The sequence below is a fragment of the Hirsutella rhossiliensis genome (assembly GCF_020360975.1).
Source record: "Hirsutella rhossiliensis strain HR02 chromosome Unknown scaffold00010, whole genome shotgun sequence".
Lineage (NCBI taxonomy): Eukaryota > Fungi > Ascomycota > Sordariomycetes > Hypocreales > Ophiocordycipitaceae > Hirsutella > Hirsutella rhossiliensis.
The window spans coordinates 703,640-726,287 of NW_025408676.1; the positions used below are offsets into that span (position 1 = coordinate 703,640).

Here is a 22,648-nt window from a genome sequence, read left to right on the forward strand (position 1 = left end):
CCTATATAGACGTAGAGGCCGCTTATATATAGACTTAGCCTAGACCTTAGTCTAGGCCTATATATAGTAAAAGCCTTTATATTATTCTAGCCGTTACCGGTATATCTATCTTATCTCTTACTACCTTAATAAGAAGCTATCGCTACTTTTACTTTCCCTTTCTCCCTTGCTTTCTTTTTTATACCTCTTTTTAGCTCCTTCTTCCTTTTTCTTTTACTAGTATTTTTAGCTTCCTAGGTCCTTCTTACTAAGGGATATCTCTAAGAACTATAAAATTAAGCTATACTTTATAATAATATTAATAGTCTTTCCTAGCTTATTATTACTAATAATAGTATCTACTAGCTCTCTTTCTTTAAGGTGGGAATTAAAGGTTTAAGCTAAGTACTTTACTTTCTTATTTAAATAGTTCTTTAGCTATTCTTTAATATTCTATTTAGCTAGATTATTATATTTCTAGCTTAATAAGGGCTTCTTATTATATATTACTTATAGTAAGTAGTAATTTTCCTACTAGCTTATTAAGCTACTAATATACTACTTATAGCTAATATATAAGCTTCTAGCTTATATATTTACTTTCTTAGAGATTTAATTAACGCTTTCCTTTTTTATAAGTAGTTATAACTTCTTCTTATAGGTATATTCTTATTTAAAGTTAGTAATTAAGTTCTTTTAAGAAAGTTAATCTTTACTATTTCTTTTACTATAAAGGTTAAGAGCCCTTACTATTATAGACTAATATAAGTCTTATTTATCTACTACTATAAGAAAATCCTATTTAATTCTTATACTATTAAGTATATTAACCTTAAGGTCTTATAAATCTATAATAATTTAGTCGAGCTATTTTACCTAAGCCTTTTAGTCTTTAATGCCTCTTTTATTAATAAATACTATATATCTCTTATAAATTAGCTTTTTCTCTTCTACCCTTAATACTAGAGCTTATTTTTTTAATTCCTTAATTTTCTCTCTTAAGCTATTATATATTAAGGTTGCTTATTAAAGCCCTTTATTAATCGTTTTCTTAATTAATTTAAGTATAATTAAGGCTTTCTATTAGACCTTATAGCGATTAAATTATAGCTAGAATCCTTACTTAAGGTTATAAAAGGAGTCTTTTATATCCTAGCATTATTCGTTATAGCTTATTTATCTTATAAGAAATATAGCCTTAGCTTTATCTTCTTATTAAGTAGGTCTCCTTTTAAGATTTATAATAAATTACTTTTAGTCTAGCTATTAGGGCTATCTAAGCTACTTTATACTATCTAGGTTAGTATATTCCTAAATCCTATAAGTCTAGGCCTATAATTTAATCCCCTTAATTTATAAGGTTTAATCGAGGCTTTCCTTTAACCTTATAATATAGTTATCCCCTCTTACTTCCTTTAATAATATCTTAGGAAAATAAAGGTCTTACTTAATACGTAATCTCCTTCTTTAAGGGATATATAATTTATATATTTCTAGTAATACCCCTTAATATAGCTAGGTTCCTTACCTTAATACTATAATTTAAGCGTTATAGTAGCGTTAATAGCTCGTAAATAGCTTTAAAGGTAATATCGGCGGGTAAAAGATACTCTAGCTATATAGGCCGGGCTTATAACTATTAAGTAATAGCTTAAGAGTATAGTAGAAAAGATAGGGGCATAGAAAGGTAAATTTAGTAATATATATCTTAGTCTAACTATTAAGATAAGGGAGGGGCTTACATAGGCATAGTAACTATATATAGCTAGCTAAAGGAGGGTATTAAGATATTCCTATACCTAAGTTAGGCCTATATTATATCCTTAGGCTAGGGGAGTTATATTAGTTAGGCAGGCTCCCTTATGCATGACTATTAGGTCTACTAGGCATGACTGTGGCCTCTTATGCCCACTCTCCTCAACACTAACATATGAGGCAGTGGAGTTTAACTCACGAGTTCTTCAAGTTGGCATGTGAGCTACAATGCAGTTTCTCAGTCAGGACCCCTGTCGATTATTCGAAGCAGTCGACCCCTTATAACTCACTGTTCGCGTTGAGAAGACGACTTCCGATACAACACAGACAATAAGACAATCTGGGATTTTGCTGCGCAAGCTGGATTCCATCGCGGCACGCTCTTGCGTAGGCGCCCACGCACCCGCACTTTGAACCGCCGTACGCTCGAGTCGAGTCGGATATTCTCAGCTTCCACCAGCACCTCCATGGCTTATAGGATCCACTTGCAGTACACTTGCTGGAGTGTACACTTCACTTTGGACCGCACGCCACAGTGGTTTTCCAACATGTCAGAGCAGAGAATGGACGTATGATACGCGTTGATAACACCTCCACTGGGGGTGCCCCCTATTTTGCCTGGTGTGGCGGTATTTTATCAGCTTGATAGATATGCATTCTCCTCGCAAAGGCTACCCGAAGAGGTCAATCGTGAAAGTTACCCCCCTCGGACGTCCTCTCGAGCACCCCATCTGCTCAAAGTCGAGAATCCTTCGCCGAAAAAACCCTCGCCACCTCGCCGGCCCCCCCGCGTGCGCCAAACATGTCCCTCAGATCCGCCACCAGCTGATCCGGCCTCTCATGCGACGCAAAGTGCCCGCCCTCTTTGTGGAACCGCTCAAACACGACGGGTCCCAGCGTCCGCGCCCACGTCTTGGGCACCACGACGACGTCCCGCGGGAAGACGGAGTAGCCCAGCAGCACGCGCGGCACGTACTCGACGCCGCGGGCCACGCGGTCCATCTCGGCGTGCCGACTCTCGTAGTAGATGCGCAGGCTGGCCGCGGGCCCGGCCGTCGAGAACTGGTAGATGGAGATCCAGGCGAGCACCTCGTCGTCGGTCCAGGGGTAGTCGTCGGTCCAGTCGTGCAGTTTTTCGTAGATCCACGCGAGCAGCGCAACGGGTGAGTCGGCCATGCCGAAGCCCAGGGTTGACGGCTTCGTGCTCTGCTCCACGTTGTAGCCGTACCCTTCCTTCCGGAACCAGGCGCTCCGCTCGAGCCCTTTCTTCTCTAGCTCAGAGTACGGCTCGATGGCATGCTGTAGATAGAGGAGCGGCGACTTTGCGAGGGTGGGCGGTTGCCTTGCGGGTACGAAATTGACATGTGTGGCCAGGCAATGCTCCGGATATTGGACGGCCATGAGTCTGGTGACTATGAAGCCCCAGTCGCCGCCCTGGGTGACTACATCGAGAGGTCAGCACCTCGATGGAAGACGGCTTTAACGAACAAAGGTGAAAGCTTGCTGGTCTCGTGCTCCCCGGAAGTAGGGAAAGGGTCTTCACGTACCGTACTTGTCGTAGCCGAGTTTGAGCATGACCTTGTGCAGCGTCTCTGCATACTGCGGGATGCCGAATCCCCTCTTGATCACGCCGTCCGAGAAGCCAAAGTTGGGCAGCGACGGAGCAACAACGTGAAAGGACGGCCCCTGATCAGCTTCCGTGAGAAGAGGCAGTATTTTATTAACCTCGACAAAGCTACCCGGCCCTACAGCCAAGCAGACGTCAGCCAAGCCCAGTCCCGTTCACCGTTTCAGCGGACGCTTACATCCGTGGCAGAAGAGCAGCGGAATACTGCCCGGCTGGCTGCTCCGCTTGTGCACAAGGTAAATGTTGAGCTCGCCGAAGCCTTCCACCGCGACCCTCGTCTGGAACTGCGGCAGCTCGTTCAGCTTGGCCTCGTGGGCGCGCCAGTCGAACCCCTGGCGCCAGTACGCCGCCAACCGCTTCACATCGGCCAGAGGGGCGCCGTAGTTCCAGTCGTCGGAGAAGTCGACCTCGTCGGCAAACGTTGACGCCGCAAGCTTTTCCTTTAAGCGCTGGATTGCCGAGTCGGGCACCTCGATGCGAAACGGCTCAACCTGGGAGGACATTGTCGACTCTTTGTTCGCCCCCCTTGCTGGAGGACAAGCTTCGAGGAGAAAAGGCAGTCCGTCGTGATGCTATCCAAGCAGTCGAGGATGCAGTGGCAAGAGTTGATCGTGGACGCTCGCGGCGATGCCATCATCCAAGCGGCTGATGACGCACAGCCATCTGCAGCCGGGATAGCCGGAGCAGACCCCGCACGCTGCACGGATTGTTGGCTGACGAGCCGGCTCTGGCGGCCATGATGCAGAGTTGCACAAGTGCTGCAGAAGCTCAGCATTACGTGGGGGATGTGCCGGTATCCAAGACTCCTTTATTCGTACTGCCAATAGGACAAGGCCTGCTCTATTTGTAGTCTCTGTTGATTCCGAATATTCTATCAAAATGTCGTTGAAGGGAGTAGCAAAGTCGAACATCCGCCTCTCGACCCGCCGGTATAAGCTCCCATCACCCAATTATATCGCTGCCTCATCGGCCGCCATCAGCGCCTCCTGCTGGACCTGTCGCTTCGAGAGCTTGGGGTTCCTCAGAGCCAATGCGAAACCAATCATGGGTACGCACAAGACCAGACCGGCGAGGCAGAGCAGCCATTGGACGTGTCGGTAGCTGGCGATGACGGCCTCCCGAATCTCGGTGCCGACGGGGTAGCGCTCGAGGACCGGGAAGGGTGAATCGTAGATTGCCCTGGCCAGCGTGGCATTGGGCTGGAAAGCGAGGTTGGAGTGCAGGGCGGGCAGCAGCGTTTGTGTCCAGATTGCGCCGGCCAGACAGGTGCCGAACGCGCTGCCGACGTTGTAAAAGGACAAGTACAGCCCGGTGAGGATGGCGACGTGATCGCGAGTGGCCGATGCTTGGATCGAGGCCTGGGTCGGATAGGCGAAAAAGCCACTGGCCAGGCCCAGAAGCACCTGCCCGCCGATGATGCCTGCCTTGGAGTGCAGGGAGGCGCCGCCAGGAAAGTTGCAGAGGACGGCAAAGCCGCCCATGAAGAGGCATGTTCCCAAGACGATGATGAACTTGAGGCGTCGCAGCCGATAAACGACCATGCCGATGACGACGCCGCTGACGACGCCGAAGAAGGAGAAGAGCGAGAGAGTCCGAGTGGCCGACTCGATAGAGAAGTCAAAGGCCACGACGAGGACCGTATAGAGGTAGGTCCCTTGAACAGCCCAGGCAAAGTTGAGAAAGCTCCTCACGGCCAGAGCTGACCACACGCCGCGGTCGCTCAGCAGGCCAAAGGGTACGAGGGGAGTCGCCGCACCCCGTCTCTCCCACAGCACGAAGAGGGGCACGATGGCGAGGCCGGCAACGAGGGGGGCGACGATGCGGGGATCGCGCCAGTGGGCAGCGGTGCCGCCGACGATGGTCAGGGGCGCAAGGATAAGGGCCAAGGCGCCGACGAGGCCGACGAGGCCGACGACGTCGAGTTGGCGGAAGAGGTTGCCCCTGGACTCGGCGAGGCCGAGGAAGTGGGCCGTGTCGCGGAAGCCCTTGGGGACACCGCCATCGAGCACGCGCTCGCGGCGGCCGTCGAGGGTGTAGAGGGCGATCAGGAGAGGCAGGGAGGCGACGGGGTAGATGATGCACCACATGCCGATGCCCCAGCGCCAGGTGGTGACGGACAGGACCGCCTTGGTGATGGTGCCACTGACCCAGGTGTTGATGACAAAGGGCAGGGCAGGGACGTAGCTGAAGAAGACGCGGGCGCGCATCGACGAGAAGTCGGCAACGAGGACCTCGAGGAGGAGGACGATGGAGGTGTAGCCGATCTGGTAGACGGCGGCGCCGGCGCAAAAGGCGTAGACGGAAGAGGCGGTGGACTCGATGGCCATGCCGACGACGTAGCAGAGGGTGGAGACGGCGACGACCTCGAAGCGGCCGAAGACGTCTGCGATCTTGGCGGCTGTCGGCTGGACGGCGATGGCAATGACGCTGCGGAGGAGGTTGATGGTGGAGAGGTATGAGTGAAGCGAGAAGCTCGAGGTGGCGTAGGGCTGGTAGGTGGAGCGGACTTGGCTCTCGAGACCGTAGGCGTAGCCGACGAGGAAGATGCCGAAAAAGAGCCAGACGCGATCGCGCGTCGTCAGCTGCGACGACATGGCGTCCATGCGAGCGACGCCAGGGGCACGGGAGGGCGGCGCATGGCGGGGGGACGGCGATGACAGCGACGAGCTGAAGGACGAGGACGAGGACGAGGACAAGGACGAGGGCGTCGACGATGCGGACGAGGGCCCGGGCGGGTGCTGCTGGTCACAGGCCAAGGCAAGGGGTGACGGCGGCCCGGGAGGCCGCTGCTGGTGCTGGGGCCGGCGGCCAAGGAGCGGCGCCGCCTCTGTCGCCTCGCGGTCCGTTGGAGACATGGCGGACGAGGACGGATCAGACGGCCGAGTGTCGTCGTCGAGGCCGAGGGGATCGGACGTCAAAGTATCTCCGGTGGTTGCGATTGAAGCACCACGTCATCTCGGGCTCCTGGACCCCGTCTCCCCAATGCCGCCTTTGATGCTGGTTTCTTCCCTGGTCCCGCTCGGCGGCGAAAGGCCAACAGATGGGCAGCAGTGACTCGGTGAGTCTGGGGACCAAGGCAGACGGTTCCACAGCAGGCCCCGGATGCACGATCAGATAAGATGGCGAGATTAAGCGAGAGAGGTCGACGATGGGATGGCGGGGTCGGGCTTGTGGAGGAGGGCGGGGCGGGCCAAGGAATGCCTGGAACGGGAAGGTTTAGCCGCAAACCTGCGGGTGCCTTTCTCCGTTTGGCTTGCAGAGAAAGGCACGCGCAGCTCCAGGGCGTGCCTGCCCCTTTTAACATACGACTCATACAAACGTCGGGCTGCTCCAGGCAGCACGCGACCACGCTCGGAAAAGGAAGGAAGCAAGGCGTCGAAAGGGGCGAGGCAGGGGCGAGGCGGTGCCTGGCCATTATATCACGCACTGCGTTCCCCCCCTCTCATCCATCCATTAACTTGATGCCTGCTGCATGCAGGCGCCTCCTGCAGGGCGCGCGCCCGAAATAACTGGTGGTTGCGTGCAGCTTCCTTTCTTTTTCGTCCTCTCTTCGCCTTGCAACAGTCGCCAGGCACCGAAACGGTGGTGAGACGAGTGTAGCCAGTTATGACAAGAAAAGAAAGCGCACAAGAGGGGCGCTCTCTTCCTCTTCCCCTTCCCCCCCCCCCCTTCTCTCTCTCTAAAATTCATGCACAATGCCTCCCCCCCCCTTTCGGCCCAGTGACCGACTGATGACTCTGTGAATCATTCGGCGTGGGCTAGTGGGCCTCCACTCCAAGTCACAGGCTCACTGGCCAGCCGACACCCCTACAGCGAGACAGCGAATGAGCAGCAGGGCTTCCTCGACGGCTGACGCGGTCCTCACATCGTCTGTCTGATAAAGCAACGAGGCAGGGCGAATGAGGAAGTAGACCCCAAGAGGTTGATTTGCAGCATCGAGAGGCTGCTGCACCTTGATGCCGCCCGCCTTCATCTCGCACTTACACAGGGCGTAGCTCATCTTGAGCCCTTGGGCCAGTCAGTTCGCTAGGTTGGGCAGTAATTAACTCGTTGGCACCGCAACAGTCAGCCGTCTGCATTGGCTGCCTCTCCCGGGGGGCTTGTTGTGCCAGATCGCGCAGATACGGCAAAGCGAAGCTCTGCTAGTAGTCTCTTGCATCATCCACCCATCAGGCAAGCAGCCATCACCACCCTGCGTCGAGACTCACCTCGTTGGTCGAGCCAACCCCGGGCCACGGCCCGCTTGCCTGGTCCTTGCGTTATTTTCTCCAGCTACCAACAAGGCATGGAGCCCCTGCCCTGTCGCCGGCCGAGCGGGTCCGATCCCCGGAGCTCCGCTACGGCCGAGCATCCAAGGTCGTCGGCCCCGGCAGTCGGCGGCAGCGCAAATCGGGCCAGAGCATAACCAACTTCATCAACTTCTGGTATTCGTACACCATCAAAATACATGCAGACATGAACTTTGTGAGCTGTCCTCATAAGCACCTTTTCGGCCGATTAGGGACTTGCGGTCGGGACCGATAATGCTGTTGGTGACTGTCCTGCAGTGGCCGCCGCCCCCAATTTGCCACCACACTCCCTCGTCTAGTAACTCCATTTTACTCTCCAACGCCGTGAAAACGCAGCTAAACAGCCCATTGGCCACCTTCACCTCCTTGGCCGAAAACAATGTCCCGCCTCATGAAGAACAGCCCTCACACGCCCGCGGGCACAAGTCGCTCGTCCCACGACATTTGCTGTTCTCGTGCATCGCTTCCCGCGCCACCCGCCGTCTTGCGCCAGACGAGCTGTAGGAATGACACGGCATCGAGCGGGCTTGGGTCCCCGAGGTAAAAGCAGAGCTGACGCAGAGCGTGGCAGATGAACCCTCGGTCCCTGGCGCTTGCACCAGCCTCCATCCCCGCCATGAAGAGCGGCCAGAATGAAAACTTGCCACACCATGCGGCACCTCGAGCCCTGTCCTCCTCGCGAGCCCAGAGCCGATGTAGTGCATCCATAAGCCGCGCCAGTGCCCAGTCCCGCGCCGACTCCGCGTCCATGACCAAGCCCTCGCGGATGACGGCGGTGGCTTGGGACGCCATGGGTCCTGGCCCACCACGCCGGCGTCGTCGCTTTCGATCAACGTGCAATGTGCGGATGCAGTAGAGCATCACTGCGTACTGAAACGCCTTGGCCAAGTCTTGGCACATCTCGTGAACCACCTCGCGAGCCCCAGCCAGTTCCGTCCCGACCGCCTCGCCTTTATCTGCCCGCAGCCTCTCTTCAGGGACTGGCTCCTTTGTGGTTTCCGGCTCAGACGACGAATCCGCAAGAGCTGGCGAGAAAGGCTTTTGCAGGTGGTTCCGGGTCCAGGTCGCTGCGTCAAACGACGCAATGCTCGTCAGCAGCCGGCTAGACATGGCGTCTAGCTCTACGACACCCGGTGTAGACTCGCCGCCCAGCGCACGGGCCAGATTGATACGAATGATGGCCTCGAGCAGCTGTTGGGAAACGGAAAATCCAAGTCTTTGCCGTCGCTGTAGATGGCGCCCAACTGCGGTATGTAGTCAACCTGCGAAACGGTTTCGGGTTCCATCAGCTGCGTCGGCATCAGGACCGACTGCATAATGTCCACGCTGCGTGCTTCACTTAGCACTTTCTTCAATAACCTTCAAGGGAACCAAAGGAGACAGGCGCGAGTTTCCCGAGCCCCGGTTACAACTCACAGCATGAAATTGGCCAAGGTATGCGAGCTGACCTTGGTCGCGAGCCGGCCAAAGCCACTGCGACGGGCAATAACAGTTCGGGCTGCGGCGAGGTGGGCATTCCAGGCGCCGAATGCCGACTGCTGAATCTATCCGAGTGGCTTGTGTAAATAGGCAGTGGTCAAACCGACCCCTGGACTGGCCAAGACAGAGCTTTGGTCCCTTCTTACCTCGACTCGCATGAGTACAGCGATAGCACTCAGCACCGGGCCCTCATAGCGTGTGCTGGGGTCGTCCAGCTGTTTCTGGAGGGCCCTGAGTGTCCGCCGGTGATACTCATAGACGATGGGCATCGAAGGGCTCCGCAACAGACTCATGTGGTGTCTGTGGATGCCGAGAGCCCCGCCGTTGAGCTCTGACCTGGACGCCAGTCCCGGTTGCTGGGCATAGCATCTGATGGCCTGGTGCGTCAAGCTCGTGGAAACAATAATGCCCATAATGAGCTCGGGAATGCATCGCCAGTTTTCGAGGGCAACCCTGTGTGGATTCGTGGCCGAGTCGAGGAGAACCAAATCAGGGCACATATAGCTGTTGTCTGCTCCCGCCACCATTCGAAGGCACACGCAGGTCAGCGTTGAATCCTTTCAGCCACCTCGGGGTCCTTTGACGCACAGTAGCGAAGAGAGTGGAGGGCCCGCCGGTGATTCTGGTAATCAACGGGATCCAGGCCTGCAGAAGGGTCGGGCTTGGGTCTCTGCCTCTGCAGATGACACCGCAGCCGAAGCTCGTAGCAGCGTGCAATGCTCTTGTCGGCTCGTTCGTCGGCCTTGCCGTGCTGCGGCATGAGGACCAGCTTCGGCCGCCCCCGTTTCTTGCGCTGTGCGCCCCCTTTGGCCGGTCTCGCCGCACGCTCCTGGTGCTGTTCGGGTCTCGCGGCGATCTCGGCAGGCGGCAGGCCGAAAGATTGCTGAAGGACCCAGCGAACCGGCCGGCCGCCATAGCCCAGGCATTCCACGCCCCGGGCAGCGCACTTGCTGCAGCCAGGCTCGCCCCCGTCACAACGCAGTCGTTTGAGGCGGCAAGTGTGACACTGAGCGCAGCGGGGCCGCGATGCCTTGCTCGCCTCGGCCAAGGTGTGGCTGGAGTGGCCGGTGCTCGGTGCGATGATCGACGAAGCGCTCATCTTGGGTTTTGGGCGGTGAAGTCCTGCTGTCGCCCGCTCTATGGGGGGTGTAAGTGGCGAGATGAGTCTAGATGTAAGAAACGCTCTTGGTCATGTTACCCGGGTCGCTCTGTGCCCGTTTTCTAGGCTGCCATTTCCAGAGTAGTGGACGTCTGGGACAACCCTGGGGCAGTGCTGGCTCGGGGCTGTGCCACCGAAGCGCACAGTGAGGCGGTCTGACGCGACATCGTAAGCCGCGGCTGAGCTGAGAAACCTATCCATCGGGGTCGCGCAACGCCAGTCTCCGACTTTGGATGCTTGCGCCCCGTTTCCAGCGGTCTCGAGGATTCATCGGTGACACAGGCAAGCTGCTATCATTTGGTGGTCCGCGCAAGTCGACGTTTGGATTTGGCAATGCCAAACTTCTCGAGTCCCGCACGTACATTACCAGCTGTTCAGTACTTCGCGTGCTTGTCACCAGGACATGACTGAAAATCAGCTTACGAAACCCTGTACATACTCGGTAGGCAGCCGTTGGAGGAGGCTTGGCTTTCCACCAAGTGCTCGTCGCGCCGGCACTTGCTGTGCCAAGGATGTCAAAGCCGATGCCGTTAAGCCTGATAGCCCAGGCACCTCGGCCGGGTGGTGCGCAGGCCGGCCTTTCTCGTAGACGACATTGGCTAATACACGCCCGAATCCCGCGTGGCTGTTGGTGGCGATGCTGACGGCGGAGCTAGGCTGCACCCAGGCTGTCGTTGCCGAGTCGGGAGTCGCCAAAGAAAATACTGCTTCAAAGTCCCGTGTGAGCTCTCGGCTGACACGATGGGGGGGTGGATGACGTATACCTCCTCGGTAGTTTCCACAGGAGATGCCCGTCAACGACTGACACAAGCCAGCGGCTACGGGAGCCTCAAAGGCGACGACAGGCCCGAGAGAGATGCGTCATGCCAGCCGAGGCATGATGAAAGGCCTCTGGTTGACGACGAGCCTGGGCGTGTGTCAGTCCATTTCCTCACACGTGGGGTATGCAGGGGCGTAAACTGTACAGCAGGTTGTGAGTGCGACTGGGCGGGTGCGGACCTCGGTCGCAAGACAAGGTTCGTGGGCCGACAGGGCGCGAGAAACTGAGGCCATCGCCGTGAAGATGGCCATCTCGCGACTATCTGGTGTACTTGTGCGACCCGGATCAACTATCCGCCTCGAGTACCGTTGATGCGCCTCGGCCTGTGAAGGGTACACGTAGTGATAAGGCTCGCCGATCACCACGATAACCGCCCTGGAGACAACTCACGACGTGACGGCGGGTCCCTGCCTTTGCTCTGTGCGCCAGAAGGGTCACTTGACCCGGTCACGAATACAGCCCCATTCCCACCTCAACTCAAATCTAGAGTCACCCTCGCGAGCCTCCGTCCTTGTCATGCCCGACCATTCAGCCGACGAGCCTCGTCCGCCTGGACGCCTCGAGCCCTGCCTGCAGCAGATGCAGGTGCTGTCCTCCCCCGCCGCCCGCGTCACTGGCAACCCGCATGGGCGTTAGAAGGAGCCGGTGTGATCGTCCATCCGCCTCTCTCTGCCTTGGGCTGCCGGCTCCAAAAGAAGAAAAACCTGTACGGCTCCATGTGCGGTCGATGGGCTGACGCGCCAATCCTACCCAATGCCGCCCACCTCCTCATCTTCCCCGACGATCCTTCAACATCGCATCCTCATGTCGGCCAACGTCCTTCGCAGCGCTGCCCCTCTTTAACAGCATCGGTGCCTGCACGTTGGTTGTATGAGGAAGCCTTCATCAACTCCGAACCTCGTCTCACTAGGCGCCGGCAGATAGGGCGTCTGCATAACTAGTTGCATTGCCAGGATTCATCTATTGCTGCTCGCCGCCAGAAGAACAGACTCACGATACCCTTTTCACCCACTACAGATCACTACTGCCTCGACTGCCAACTTCTGTCTTTTCTCGTACTGTCTGGCTCTGCTTTGATCTTCGAGCTCGTTCGACAATGGTGGCCTCCAAGCCGGAGCCGCCCGACGTCGAGCGGCGGTTCGCCGACATTCTTGCAGATGCCGCCAAGCTCTACAGGGACAAGTCGAGCGAGGCTCTCGGCGACTTCATGACGCCGCCCATGGAGTCCGTCGATGACCTCAAGAAGCAGTTGAGCATCCAAAATGACGGCTTCTCCGCCTTCCGCGCCAAGCGCCAATCCGTCTTTGATGCCGTCGCTACGGCCCTCAGGCCCGTCGAACTCGTTGGAGAGATTGCGGCTGGGGCCGCTTCGACCGCCTATCCTCCCGCACAGAGCATCTATGCTGCCGCCCTCTTCCTCGTAAACGCCGCCCACAATGTGTCGGCCACATATGACTCCGTCATCGAGTTGTTCGACCAACTAAAGGTAGGCCACGCTTGGGCTGCCCACATCTGATCCTAGAGCTCGCTGTTGACCACTGATACCTAGGAATTCACGTCGCGGCTCGACGTATACGTGCGACACCGCATCTCGGCTTCGCTGCGCGCCCAGATCGTCGCCATTCTAGCCTCCCTGTTCGAGATTTTGGTCTTGGCCACCAAGGAGATCCGTCGCGGGCGCTTCAGAGCGTATCTCAAGCGACTCATCGGCTCCGAGAGCCCCGTGCAGCCGGCGCTCGATAAACTCAAGGCTTTAACCCTAGGCGAGGAGAGACAGGTCCTGGCAGATACCTTTGGCAATATCTCGGAGCTCAGCACCAAGGCTGGTCTGATCGAGCATGCCGTTACTCAAGTCAACCAGGGCGTCCAGAGCCTGCGGGTGGAACACCGCGAGTTTTCCGGCCTCCCCAACAGAGACAAGCTTCGCGACATTCTTGGCCCCTCGCCCTTTCCCGAGGATATATACAATGCCTTCAAGAAGTCGACTATCCCGCAGACCGGCGACTGGATCCTCGAGGATGAGGGCTTGAATGCCTGGCTGCGAGGTGAGGTTCCGTACCTGTGGATATTCGGCAATGCAGGTAAGTCTGGCATTTCTACGACAAGAGGACTACGAAACTGGACGAATACAATCAGGCTAACTGATGAATGCTAGGCACTGGAAAGTCGTACTTGACGGCCAGGATCATCTCGTGGGCGCTGGACAACGCGGCCAGCGTTCCCTTTGTCGGCTACTTCTTCTTCCGCGAAAACAACTCTGAAACCAGATCCGTGTTGCAAGCGCTTCGCGATGTTGCTCATCAACTGAGCGAAAAGGACGCAGTCTACCGCAAGGATCTCATGGCGCGGCTCGAGAGCAGGGACGAAATCAAGACGGTGGCAAGCGCCTTCAGGGAGCTGATTTATCTCGCCTCCCCTGCCGCTGGCGATCAGGCCGGACGCACCAAGTACATCTTTCTCGACGGGTTAGACGAGGCCAACGGCGACGAAGTCTCTGAACTCCTCGCCAGCCTCATTCCGGACGAAACCGCGCCGCAACCGACGTGGGCGCCGCACTTTCAGTTTGCTCTTGTGGGCAGATCGTACCTTTCCGACAAAATCACCGGCCGGCTCGACCCCAATTCGCCTGGTCAGAACTTGGCCAGCGTGCAGGTCACGTCGGATCGCAACGCCAGCGACGTAAACGCCTTTATCGCGAGCAGCGTGCTCCACTCAAGGGTGCTCAGTCGCACCAGCGTCGACTTCAAGAAAAATGTCATCAAGGCCCTGGAGAAGCAGGCGGACGGCCTGTTTTTAGTCGCCAGATTCATGGTCGCGGACGTCAATCGCAAGCGCCACCAGAGCTCGATCCTGGAGAGCCTCCGCACGTACCCCAAGGAGATTGACGGCGTCTTGTCGCGGACGCTTGTCAATCTCTCCAGGACGATATCGGAAGAGGACGCGCGCGATCTCAATGAGATGCTCCGCTGGGTGTCTTGCGCCGAGGAGCCTCTGACCCTAGGCCAGCTCGAGGGGTTTCTGGCCCTGCGGTTCGGCGACGCGCCCCTGTTCCTCGAGGAGTCTCTGCGTCGGCAATACTCGTGCTTCTTTGATCTCGAGCGTGAGGACGGCCTGACCACTGACGATCTGGTCAAGGACTTTGAGAGAGCTCAGCGCGATTTGAGACGAGACTTGAGCCCGGCGAGGCGTCTCACCACTCAACACATAAGGAGCCTCAGCGCTGGTGAGGCGTCTGCCCCCCCGCGTCGCATAAGCCCTGCTGGACGTGGCAGCCCAAGCCGACACTCGAGCCCCATTGCGGGACAGTGGAGCCCAACTCGACAGCTGAGTCCGACTCCAGGCTCGGACGTCTTTGACACTGCGAGCGACACCGAGTTTCGATCAAACAGGTCGACCACGCGCGTCACATTCTTCCACGCTACGGTCAGAGATTTCTTCCGAAACCGTCGTCCCGCCATGACTGGCGGATCCGACGCTGACAGTTTGACGGTTGGGTTCGACATTCAAGACGCCCGCGTCCACATTCTGAAGACTTGCCTCAGAGTCTTTATCGAGAAGGAGTGGTTCCTGCGCCTTGATATTGGGCCCGGAAAAGAAGCAATGAAGCAGTATGCGGCGTGGTATTGGCAAGAACACGTCGCCGGCCTCGACCTCGCAGCCGTGTCCCGGCACGACAAGCGCGAGTTGGGCGTCAAGTTGTACCAGATGCTCACAGACGAGAGCACCGTGTTCGACTGGAGCATCATGTACGCCAAGAACGACGAGGGCCTGGAAGTGCTCACCGACAGCAACATCGGGGGCCTCAGAAGGTGGTTTCAAGACGCCGATGTCCTCGACGGCCTCAGTCCCGAGGCCCGGGCGTTTGCCAAAGCCTCGTCAGCCCAAGCCTCGGGCGTCTGTGAGCGAATCGGCAGATTGTACGCCAAAGCCTGGCTATCGAGCGACTTTGAACAGTACGCGCCGACTCTGTTTTGCTTCAAGATTGTCCAAAACGTCGCCTTCGTGGACGCTGGATATGACTGGTCACACGCCAACCTTCACTGGCCGGACATTACAGTCGAGGAGCGAATGGAAAAGGCGACTCGCTGGGCGGAACAGCCGGAGACAGCGCAATGGCACCGTCGCGTGGGGAGCACGTACCTGACGTTGAAGATGCACAACCAAGCCCTTCGGCATTACGACGCGGCCCTTAAGATGGACCAGAACAGCGTCGAGACCTGCAGTCGCATAGCCTACTGCCTGTACAAAGACGGGCGCTATCACGATGCGCTGGAACAGGCCCTCGAGTGCGCAGCCATTGAGGAGCGCGACATTCGCAAGGGCGGATTGCAGGAATCGGCGCTGAAGAACATCAAGTGGCGGCTCTACAGAGACTACCTCCTCATCGGGCAGAGCTCGTACCAGACTGGCGACGTGGATCTCACGCACGAGTACTTCCGCAAGGCCATTGGGAGCGCCGCCGACGCGGACCTCGGCCCATCCGAGTCCCTGGAGCCAGAGACAGGCTACCTCGAAGTTCTGGCCGCCGAGAACCTCCACGAACAGGTCGTTGAACTTGCCAAGGACATGTCCGTTCAAACCACCCGAAGTGAGCACGGACAGAGCCGGTTCGTCGACTTGCTGCTGGAACGGCACAACACGCTGCTGGTGCTGGACTGGATTCCCAAGGCGGCGAGCAAGACGGGCCAGTTGGAGTTTTTGCTAGAGCGCCTCGAGCAGGCTATTGGAATTGCGGACGACACGAGCGATTCGTTGAGGTTCCTGTACCTGAGGCTTGCGCTTGGGACCGCCTACGCATACAACCGAGACATCGACGACGCCATCTTCGTCTTTGAGCAGATTTCGCTCCTAGAGTCTCGCCCGCGCGGAACCATTACCACGCGACAGGCGCACGCCGCGTCTTTTCAGAAGCTGGCGGCGCTGTATAAGCAAAAGGCCATGCACGCCGGGCTCAAGTCTGCCGACGCCGAATCCTGGATCAGCAAGCTCGAGGCGGTGCAGAAGAAGCAGGATGAGCACCACAACTTGGACATGCCGGCCGACATGCTTGGGTCCGACGTCAACGTGGCATCCATCTACCTCTCGTGCTTTTATCGTCTGCTGGGCAGGGAGGCGGAGGCGAGGGCGCTGCTGAAGGGCCTCATCCACGACAGCCTGTCCATTCTCTCGGATAGCGAGCCACTGAATGACGTGTTTGCGCTGGACAACCTGCTGCGCATCTTCATCGCCGCCAGCGACGTACCCAATGCCCAAGCCCTGGCGCGGTCGATGCGCAAGGTCAACCCCGAGGCCTCCCTCAGCACGCAAAGCGAGTCACCCGTGGAGCGGCGCGGGGCTCCCAAGCTGCCTGGCATCCAGGAATACGACCGGAGCTGCTTCCAGTGCTTCAACAACGTGTCTGCGTCCAAGGAATTTGTCGTGTGCCGGTTCTGCATGGAGTGCTACTGCACCGACTGCCTCAAAAGGGTGATTCGGCGGCCGGGCAACAGCACCAAGGACCGCAACAGCAAGGTCGTCTGCCGAAGCGACCATGAGTGGTTCATCGTAGAGCCGCTGAATCGGGTGTTGCACACGGGGGAGATTCAACTCGAGGACGACTGCGTGCAAAGTTTTGCGGAATGGAAGGACATGGTGCGCAAGGCCTGGGCGCTGGACATTGAATTTAACGGACCTGCGCTGGTCAAGGCGAGCGGAGGGCGAGGACGCAAGATCGAGCCGCCCGCCAGTCGGTGAGAGGACGTGAAACAAGTATAACTTGTGGTATGGGTACGGTGGGTTGGTCTACACATAAAATTTGTGAATTACCGTTTGTTGATTCAGCGATTTCGCGACAAAAAGCGATGTGAGAAAAAAAATTTGCCGTGGCTGTTGGCTATCAAAAAGTCGGCCGGGTGGCGGTTGGTCTCTCCCGCCGGGAATTGAACCCGGGTCTCAAGCGTGACAAGCTTGCATACTGACCACTATACTACGGAAGATGAATGGCTTTCAAAGCCATCGTAGTGTGGGGGTGATGATGAGTGATCCGCTATTGATGACTATAAAGAGCAGACTCGTGGACACCAGCCCTGGAGAACCCAGACCCGACTGACGGACCACATTGATCGACCCATACATAGTATGTTGTGCATGAATGACTGGGTGCTAAGACAGGGTGTGTCGCTCCGCTAACAAAGCTGTTGGCATCCGAAAAAGGTCGCTTGACAAACAAGCGGAGCCGTCTCCTGACGCCCGACAAGTCGTCAGCATTCTGCCCTGTTGACTGGGGCTGGGAATAGTTCCTGTTCTGATACGGTCCAGTTCGCTTGGGCTCGGTTGTCGTCCATGTTTGAGAAGAGTATGAAACTATGAACAAGCCGATTTGAATAACGCCGAGACTCGAGGCCTGCTTCATACGGAGCCGCCAGCTGTGGCTTCGACCAGACGCCCCTTTCACAATAAATACCAGCATGAGCAGGGAACATCTCCTTGAACTAACACGGGACACGAGCTCTAATTGCGTGCGGCCACCTTTCTGGTTTCTCTTTTTTCTTCATTCCTTGACTCTTGTTCATTTTTGTGCCTGGCGCGTACAGAGCAGCCAGCTCTGCGCACAACGCCCCTTTTCGAAGCGAGACAAGCCACGTCCCTTCCCTCTCGCAAACCCATCCTTCTACGCGAGACCGAATGCATCCTTAGGCGGGAAAGGGGTCTTGACGGTCGTCATGGAACATCGAAAGCCATCAAGATCACAGCCTGGACTGGCCCTGCAGCTGGCGACGCTGCATCTCCCTCAGCTCGTTCCTCAAGATCTTGCCAGCAGGGCTGCGTGGCACGGCATCGACCAGGACCACGCCGCCTCGAAGCTGCTTGTAGGCCGCCACCTTGGACTTGACGTAGGCGACGAGGTCCGCCTCGGACGTCTTGCCCCGGACGGCGGGGGCGAGAACGACGTAGGCGCGTGGCACCTCCTCACTCCCCTGCATCAAGCCTATCACGGCGGCGTCGGCGACGGATGGGTGGGCCATTAGTACGCCCTCAAGCTCAGCGGGTGCTACTTGGAGGCCTTTGTACTTGATGAGTTCCTGGACGAGCAATTCTGTCAGCGGACTCGTTGTTCCAGGCGCGAGGGTGGAATCATTCGACCAAGGGGTTTCCTAAAAAGGGGCTTACCTTTTTCCTATCGACGAGGTAGAGCAAGCCCTTTTCTACGCGGAGCACATCGCCGGTTCTGAACCAGCCGTCCGCCAGAAAGGCTGTTTTGTTGGCCTCTGGCCTATTGTGGTACCCTTTGGTCACCACGGGGCCCTTGACGAGCGCCTCGCCCGGCTGTCCGGAGGGCACGTCTTTGTCGTCATCGTCTACGATGCTTGATGGCGCCAGGGAGGATTAGCGGCCGTCAACAGCATGCCAAGGCGTGGTGGGCAAGACTCACCGCAGCGTCATGTTGGGCAGCAACGGGCTCAGGCTTCCGATGGTGTCAGTCCGCCCGAGAGGCGTGTACGTGATGGCGCCAGTCGTCTCGGTCATGCCATAAACTTGGCCGACGATGTAGCCGGGGGCAATCTTGTCGCTGGCGGCCTGCTGAATCTCGCGGCTGAGGGGGGCGGCGCCGCCGGCTGCTTGGCGGATGCAGGCAAACTGGTCCGTGATGGCCGGGTGCTTGGCAATGGCGGCGTAGATGGGGGGCACGGAGAAGAGCGAGGTGATGCCGAGCTCGGGCACGTAGCGGATGAAATCATCGAGCTTGAAGGTCGGCATCCAGTAGACAATGCCGCCCTCGAACATGGGCGTGATGAAGTAGCCCTGCACGCCTGCGATGTGCGCCGTGGGCAGGTGGGCGAGGGTGCGCCGGGCGAAGCCTTTTCCCTCTCGGCATAGCTTGTCGTAGATGGGGCGGTTGACCGAGGCGGGGATGAAGGCTTCCGAGACAATGTTGGCGTGCGAGATGAGGACGCCTTTACGTCCCGCGTTCCGTCAGTTCAGGGAATAAATAGCAAGGAATAGCATAACGGGTGGGCGAGAAAGCAGATCAAGGAAAGAATATCCTGGGCGCTCAGACCTTTAGGCAGGCCCGTCGTGCCGGACGAGTACAAGATGCAGATGGTGCGGTCCTCCAGCTCCCGGGGATCGGTAATGGCGGTCCACGGCAGCGAGCCCCGAAAGTCGCACCGAACGGCGCCGTCGGCGCTCTGGAGGGCGACACGGGGATAGGACTCGAGGACGAGGACGTTGCGCTCGGGCAGGCCGACCTCGGCGGCGGCGGCGAGGGCGATGGCCTTTCGGTCGGCGCTGCAGACGAGGACGCGGCCGGGACCGTCCCGCATCTGGCGAGCAATGTCTTCCGGGGTGCTGCTGGGCGAGGCGGCCGAGTAGATGCCCTCGGCGGCGATGACGCCGAAGAATAGGCAGGCGAGGGCCGACTGGCCGGTGGAGACGACTACGACGACGTCGTCGTCCTGTTCGCCGCCGATGCCGTACGAGTGGCGGAAGAAGTAGGCGAACTGCCGGGTCAGGTCTCGGGCCCGGGCCTTGGTGATGACTTGCAGGGGGTCGTGAGCCTCGGCATGGAGGGCGGTGTGCTCGCCAGAGTTGCTGTGTTCCGAGTCTTGAGAGCCTAGGTGTAAGCCGATGCATTGAGCGTAAACCAGCGCGAGCAGTGGGCACCTGAGAGACGATGGCAAGGGCGTGGGCGAGAAAGGGGGGGTGGCGGTCCACGATGAAACTCAGACGTGAGACGACAAGCACTCACCAAAGAGAAGGGTCAAGAGGTCCACGTTAGGGACCGTAAGCTGGTTTTCAGTCCCGTAAATCATAGCCGCCACCGGTGCTAGATGTCGTGAGTGGAGGGACCACGGCAAGGAGAGGGAGGCCTGAGAGGGTGAGAAGGGGAGAGCGAGGCGATTGTCGGCGTTGCCGTGATGTTGGTATGCTCTCGGCGCGAACAGGAAGTACAAGACGTTGGGTTGTAAGTCGGTGCGTCATGGGCCTCGGGATATCCTCTGGATTTTATCATGTACACGGGTCGAGGGGAGAATGAAAAGAGGGAAGGGCGGAGGGTAAGCATGGGTGTCAAGCAGCAACTCAGAGCAGTCGGAGCAGCAAGTTAAGATGAGGCTCCAGCCAGGGAAAAGTGCCCTGCATAAACGACGAGGGCGTGCCTCGGCTCCTTTGTTTCGGCGGCGCCTCACTCAGCAACGGCCGACGGCTGCGAAGCGGGACGGGACGGGACCTCAGCGCCACCCGTGCGTACAGCACAGTCGGTATGTGCGCAGGGTTGTATCGTACTGTACGGCCGCTGCAGCGCCGATGTGCAGACCTGTTCAGCATTCGTCGACGGCCGTGCTGGTCAACGAGAAGTGTCAAAGAAACCCCGCCCTACCCGCCTCTTACGCAGCCAATAACATCCGGCCGGCGAGGGCCATGACGAGGTTGCGGCTGCTGGCCTCGGCTCGTGCGGCGGGGGTCCGCGGCAAGCTTGGACGGCTCGCCAGTAGTCTGGTTGGGCTTTGGCTCTGGCGGCTGTCATGCCCCTCCTCGCGCGGCGGATTCGGGACATGTGTGTTAGCGTTGCCCCTTGGCTGTTTGGTTCTTGGGGGGCAGAGGTTGGCTGGCTGTCTTGATCAGGATAGAAGACGACCAATGGTTTCGTTGATGTAGACTGGACTGCAAGGACCAACTTGCCGCCTACCACGACACGGATAATTTCCACAGCCACCCTGTATTCACGACGGAAGTTGTAATGTCCCGTCATAATAATCTTGTCTAACCCGAACCACCTCGGCTAGCTCCCGCTGTGACGTGCGTTGGCGAGACGGGGTTGGTTCGGGACCGAACGGGACGGACCGGACCCGGATCCGTGTTGGCCGGAGAGACGAACTCCTGTCCGAAGCTGCCGGCGCCGAGATTCCTCAACGGCCTCGTCGACTCCGAAGAGCGTTTGCATGGTCGAGCATGTTTAAACTTTCGCGCGAATACGTATAAGAGTGCAGTCGTGTGACTGTTCATGGTTTTTGCCGCCTTGCAGTGGACAAGCAGGGCGAGACCCAACAGCTCGCGAGTCCGCCCATCTTATAACGTCGGGATCCCTGTCGTGTCCCCAGACTCAACCGAGCCAACCTCAGGCCAGCCGGGAGTGGCTTGACGCTTGCGCACGCCGCTGCCCCAACCGAGCATCGACGGGGATGAAGCGCCCGAGCATCGCCATTGTCGGCGCCGGGCCCTCGGGCCTCTGCCTCGGGGCCCTCCTACACCAGAGAGGCATCCCCTTCACCATCTACGAGCTGCGCGACCGTCTGAGCCCTGCAGCGCTGTCCGCGGCGCCCTCGGGCATGCTGGATCTGCACGAGGCGTCGGGCCTGGCCGCCATCCGGTCCTGCGGTCTGTGGCATCGCTTCCTCCCGCTGACGGCCGACTGCGGCCAGGGCACCATAGTCATGGACCGAGATGGAACCGTGCAGTACCGCGACGACGGCGGCGGCGGCGACGCGAACCGGCCGGAAATCGCCCGCAATGAGCTGGTCGGCCTGCTGCTATCGGCCACGCCCGCAGAGAGCGTTGCGTGGGGCCACAAGCTGCGCGGAGCAGCGCCGACGGCGGACGGCCGCGTCCAGCTCGACTTCGGGGACCGCGGCACCAGGGAGCATGACTTTGTCGTCGGCGCAGACGGGGCCTGGTCCCGGGTCCGGGGCTTGGTCACCGACGTCGGACCGCGGTATGGCGGCATCAGCTACGCGACATTGCACATTGCCGGAGCCACCGATCGACGCCCGGCGCTCGCGGACATGGTCGGCGACGGCTCGTGCTTCATCCTCGGCGGCGGCAACGGCCTCGTCAGCCACCGCGGAGCCCGCGGCGCCATCTCGGTCCATGTCAGCGCCGCCTCGGACGACGAGCACGCCCTGCAGGACCGGACGCGCGACCTGGACCCTGAGCAGTGGAGGCGGGTGCTGCTTGGCGACGCGGCCCTCTTCGGCTCGTGGAGCCCCGCCGTCCACGAGCTTATATCGGCCGGCTGCGACGAGGAAGCTGCCCGGGCGGGCTCGTCGGGCCCCCCGCCGATGAAGCCGCTCTACATGCTGCCTGTCGGACACGAGTGGCCGGCCCGGCCCGGGGTGGCCCTCGTCGGCGACGCGGCGCACCTGATGATGCCATGGGCTGGCGAGGGCGTCAACCTGGCGCTGCGCGACTCTCTCGACCTGGCCGAGGCCATTGCCAAGGCTTGGGACGAGTACTCGTCGTCTCCGGAATCCCAATCCTTCCCAGACGTCCTGCTGCTCCATGTTGCCGGGTTTGATCGGGCCATGTTTGCGAGAGCCAGGATAGCGGCGCAAGAGACGTGGACCAATTCAAAGCTTCTCTTTTCTCAAGATGGCGCGAGGGCCATGGCAGACTTGATGGCCAGCTTCGGGGCGCCGGAGTAGGGCCTCCGGTGACGAGGAAGCGTGGTGTCTCGGAGCAAGGCTTCATGCAACGAACTTTTATTATGATATCTAGGTATAGACACATTAAGGGCAAGCTGGCCCAGACAATGTAGTATTCATGTTTCAACAGAACTGACTTCG

The 22,648-nt window shown here is 57.9% G+C and overlaps 6 protein-coding genes and 1 non-coding gene across 7 annotated transcripts; 2 read left to right on the forward strand and 5 right to left on the reverse strand.

The window, feature by feature from the left end:
• Positions 1 to 2,469: 2,469 nt before the first annotated feature.
• Positions 2,470 to 3,864, reverse strand: HRG_08362 (alpha/beta hydrolase fold domain-containing protein; the record flags this gene model as incomplete). Its single annotated transcript, XM_044866833.1, has 4 exons — positions 2,470 to 3,033; positions 3,088 to 3,176; positions 3,282 to 3,479; positions 3,540 to 3,864. 4 exons carry the CDS (start codon positions 3,862 to 3,864, stop codon positions 2,470 to 2,472), a joined length of 1,176 nt encoding a protein of 391 aa, XP_044717720.1.
• Positions 3,865 to 4,311: 447 nt separating this feature from the next.
• HRG_08363 (major facilitator superfamily domain-containing protein) lies at positions 4,312 to 6,216 on the reverse strand (the record flags this gene model as incomplete). Its single annotated transcript, XM_044866834.1, has 1 exon — positions 4,312 to 6,216. The coding sequence occupies one exon, from the start codon at positions 6,214 to 6,216 to the stop codon at positions 4,312 to 4,314; it is 1,905 nt and encodes a 634-aa protein (XP_044717721.1).
• Positions 6,217 to 8,055: 1,839 nt separating this feature from the next.
• HRG_08364 (fungal specific transcription factor domain-containing protein) lies at positions 8,056 to 10,228 on the reverse strand (the record flags this gene model as incomplete). The annotated part of the gene is made up of 4 exons (XM_044866835.1): positions 8,056 to 8,841; positions 9,099 to 9,194; positions 9,276 to 9,640; positions 9,718 to 10,228. 4 exons carry the CDS (start codon positions 10,226 to 10,228, stop codon positions 8,056 to 8,058), a joined length of 1,758 nt encoding a protein of 585 aa, XP_044717722.1.
• A 1,976-nt stretch (positions 10,229 to 12,204) lies between these two features.
• HRG_08365 (NACHT domain-containing protein) lies at positions 12,205 to 16,841 on the forward strand (the record flags this gene model as incomplete). Its single annotated transcript, XM_044866836.1, has 3 exons — positions 12,205 to 12,594; positions 12,658 to 13,189; positions 13,264 to 16,841. The coding sequence occupies 3 exons, from the start codon at positions 12,205 to 12,207 to the stop codon at positions 16,839 to 16,841; spliced, it is 4,500 nt and encodes a 1,499-aa protein (XP_044717723.1).
• Positions 16,842 to 17,011: 170 nt separating this feature from the next.
• HRG_12120 lies at positions 17,012 to 17,083 on the reverse strand. The gene has a single exon. It is a non-coding gene; the product is annotated as a tRNA-Asp (tRNA).
• Positions 17,084 to 17,833: 750 nt separating this feature from the next.
• On the reverse strand, positions 17,834 to 19,900 carry HRG_08366 (AMP-binding enzyme domain-containing protein; the record flags this gene model as incomplete). The annotated part of the gene is made up of 5 exons (XM_044866837.1): positions 17,834 to 18,169; positions 18,258 to 18,453; positions 18,520 to 19,042; positions 19,147 to 19,701; positions 19,837 to 19,900. The coding sequence occupies 5 exons, from the start codon at positions 19,898 to 19,900 to the stop codon at positions 17,834 to 17,836; spliced, it is 1,674 nt and encodes a 557-aa protein (XP_044717724.1).
• Positions 19,901 to 21,268: 1,368 nt separating this feature from the next.
• HRG_08367 (FAD binding domain-containing protein) lies at positions 21,269 to 22,507 on the forward strand (the record flags this gene model as incomplete). Its single annotated transcript, XM_044866838.1, has 1 exon — positions 21,269 to 22,507. The coding sequence occupies one exon, from the start codon at positions 21,269 to 21,271 to the stop codon at positions 22,505 to 22,507; it is 1,239 nt and encodes a 412-aa protein (XP_044717725.1).
• Between the last annotated feature and the right edge of the window lie 141 nt (positions 22,508 to 22,648).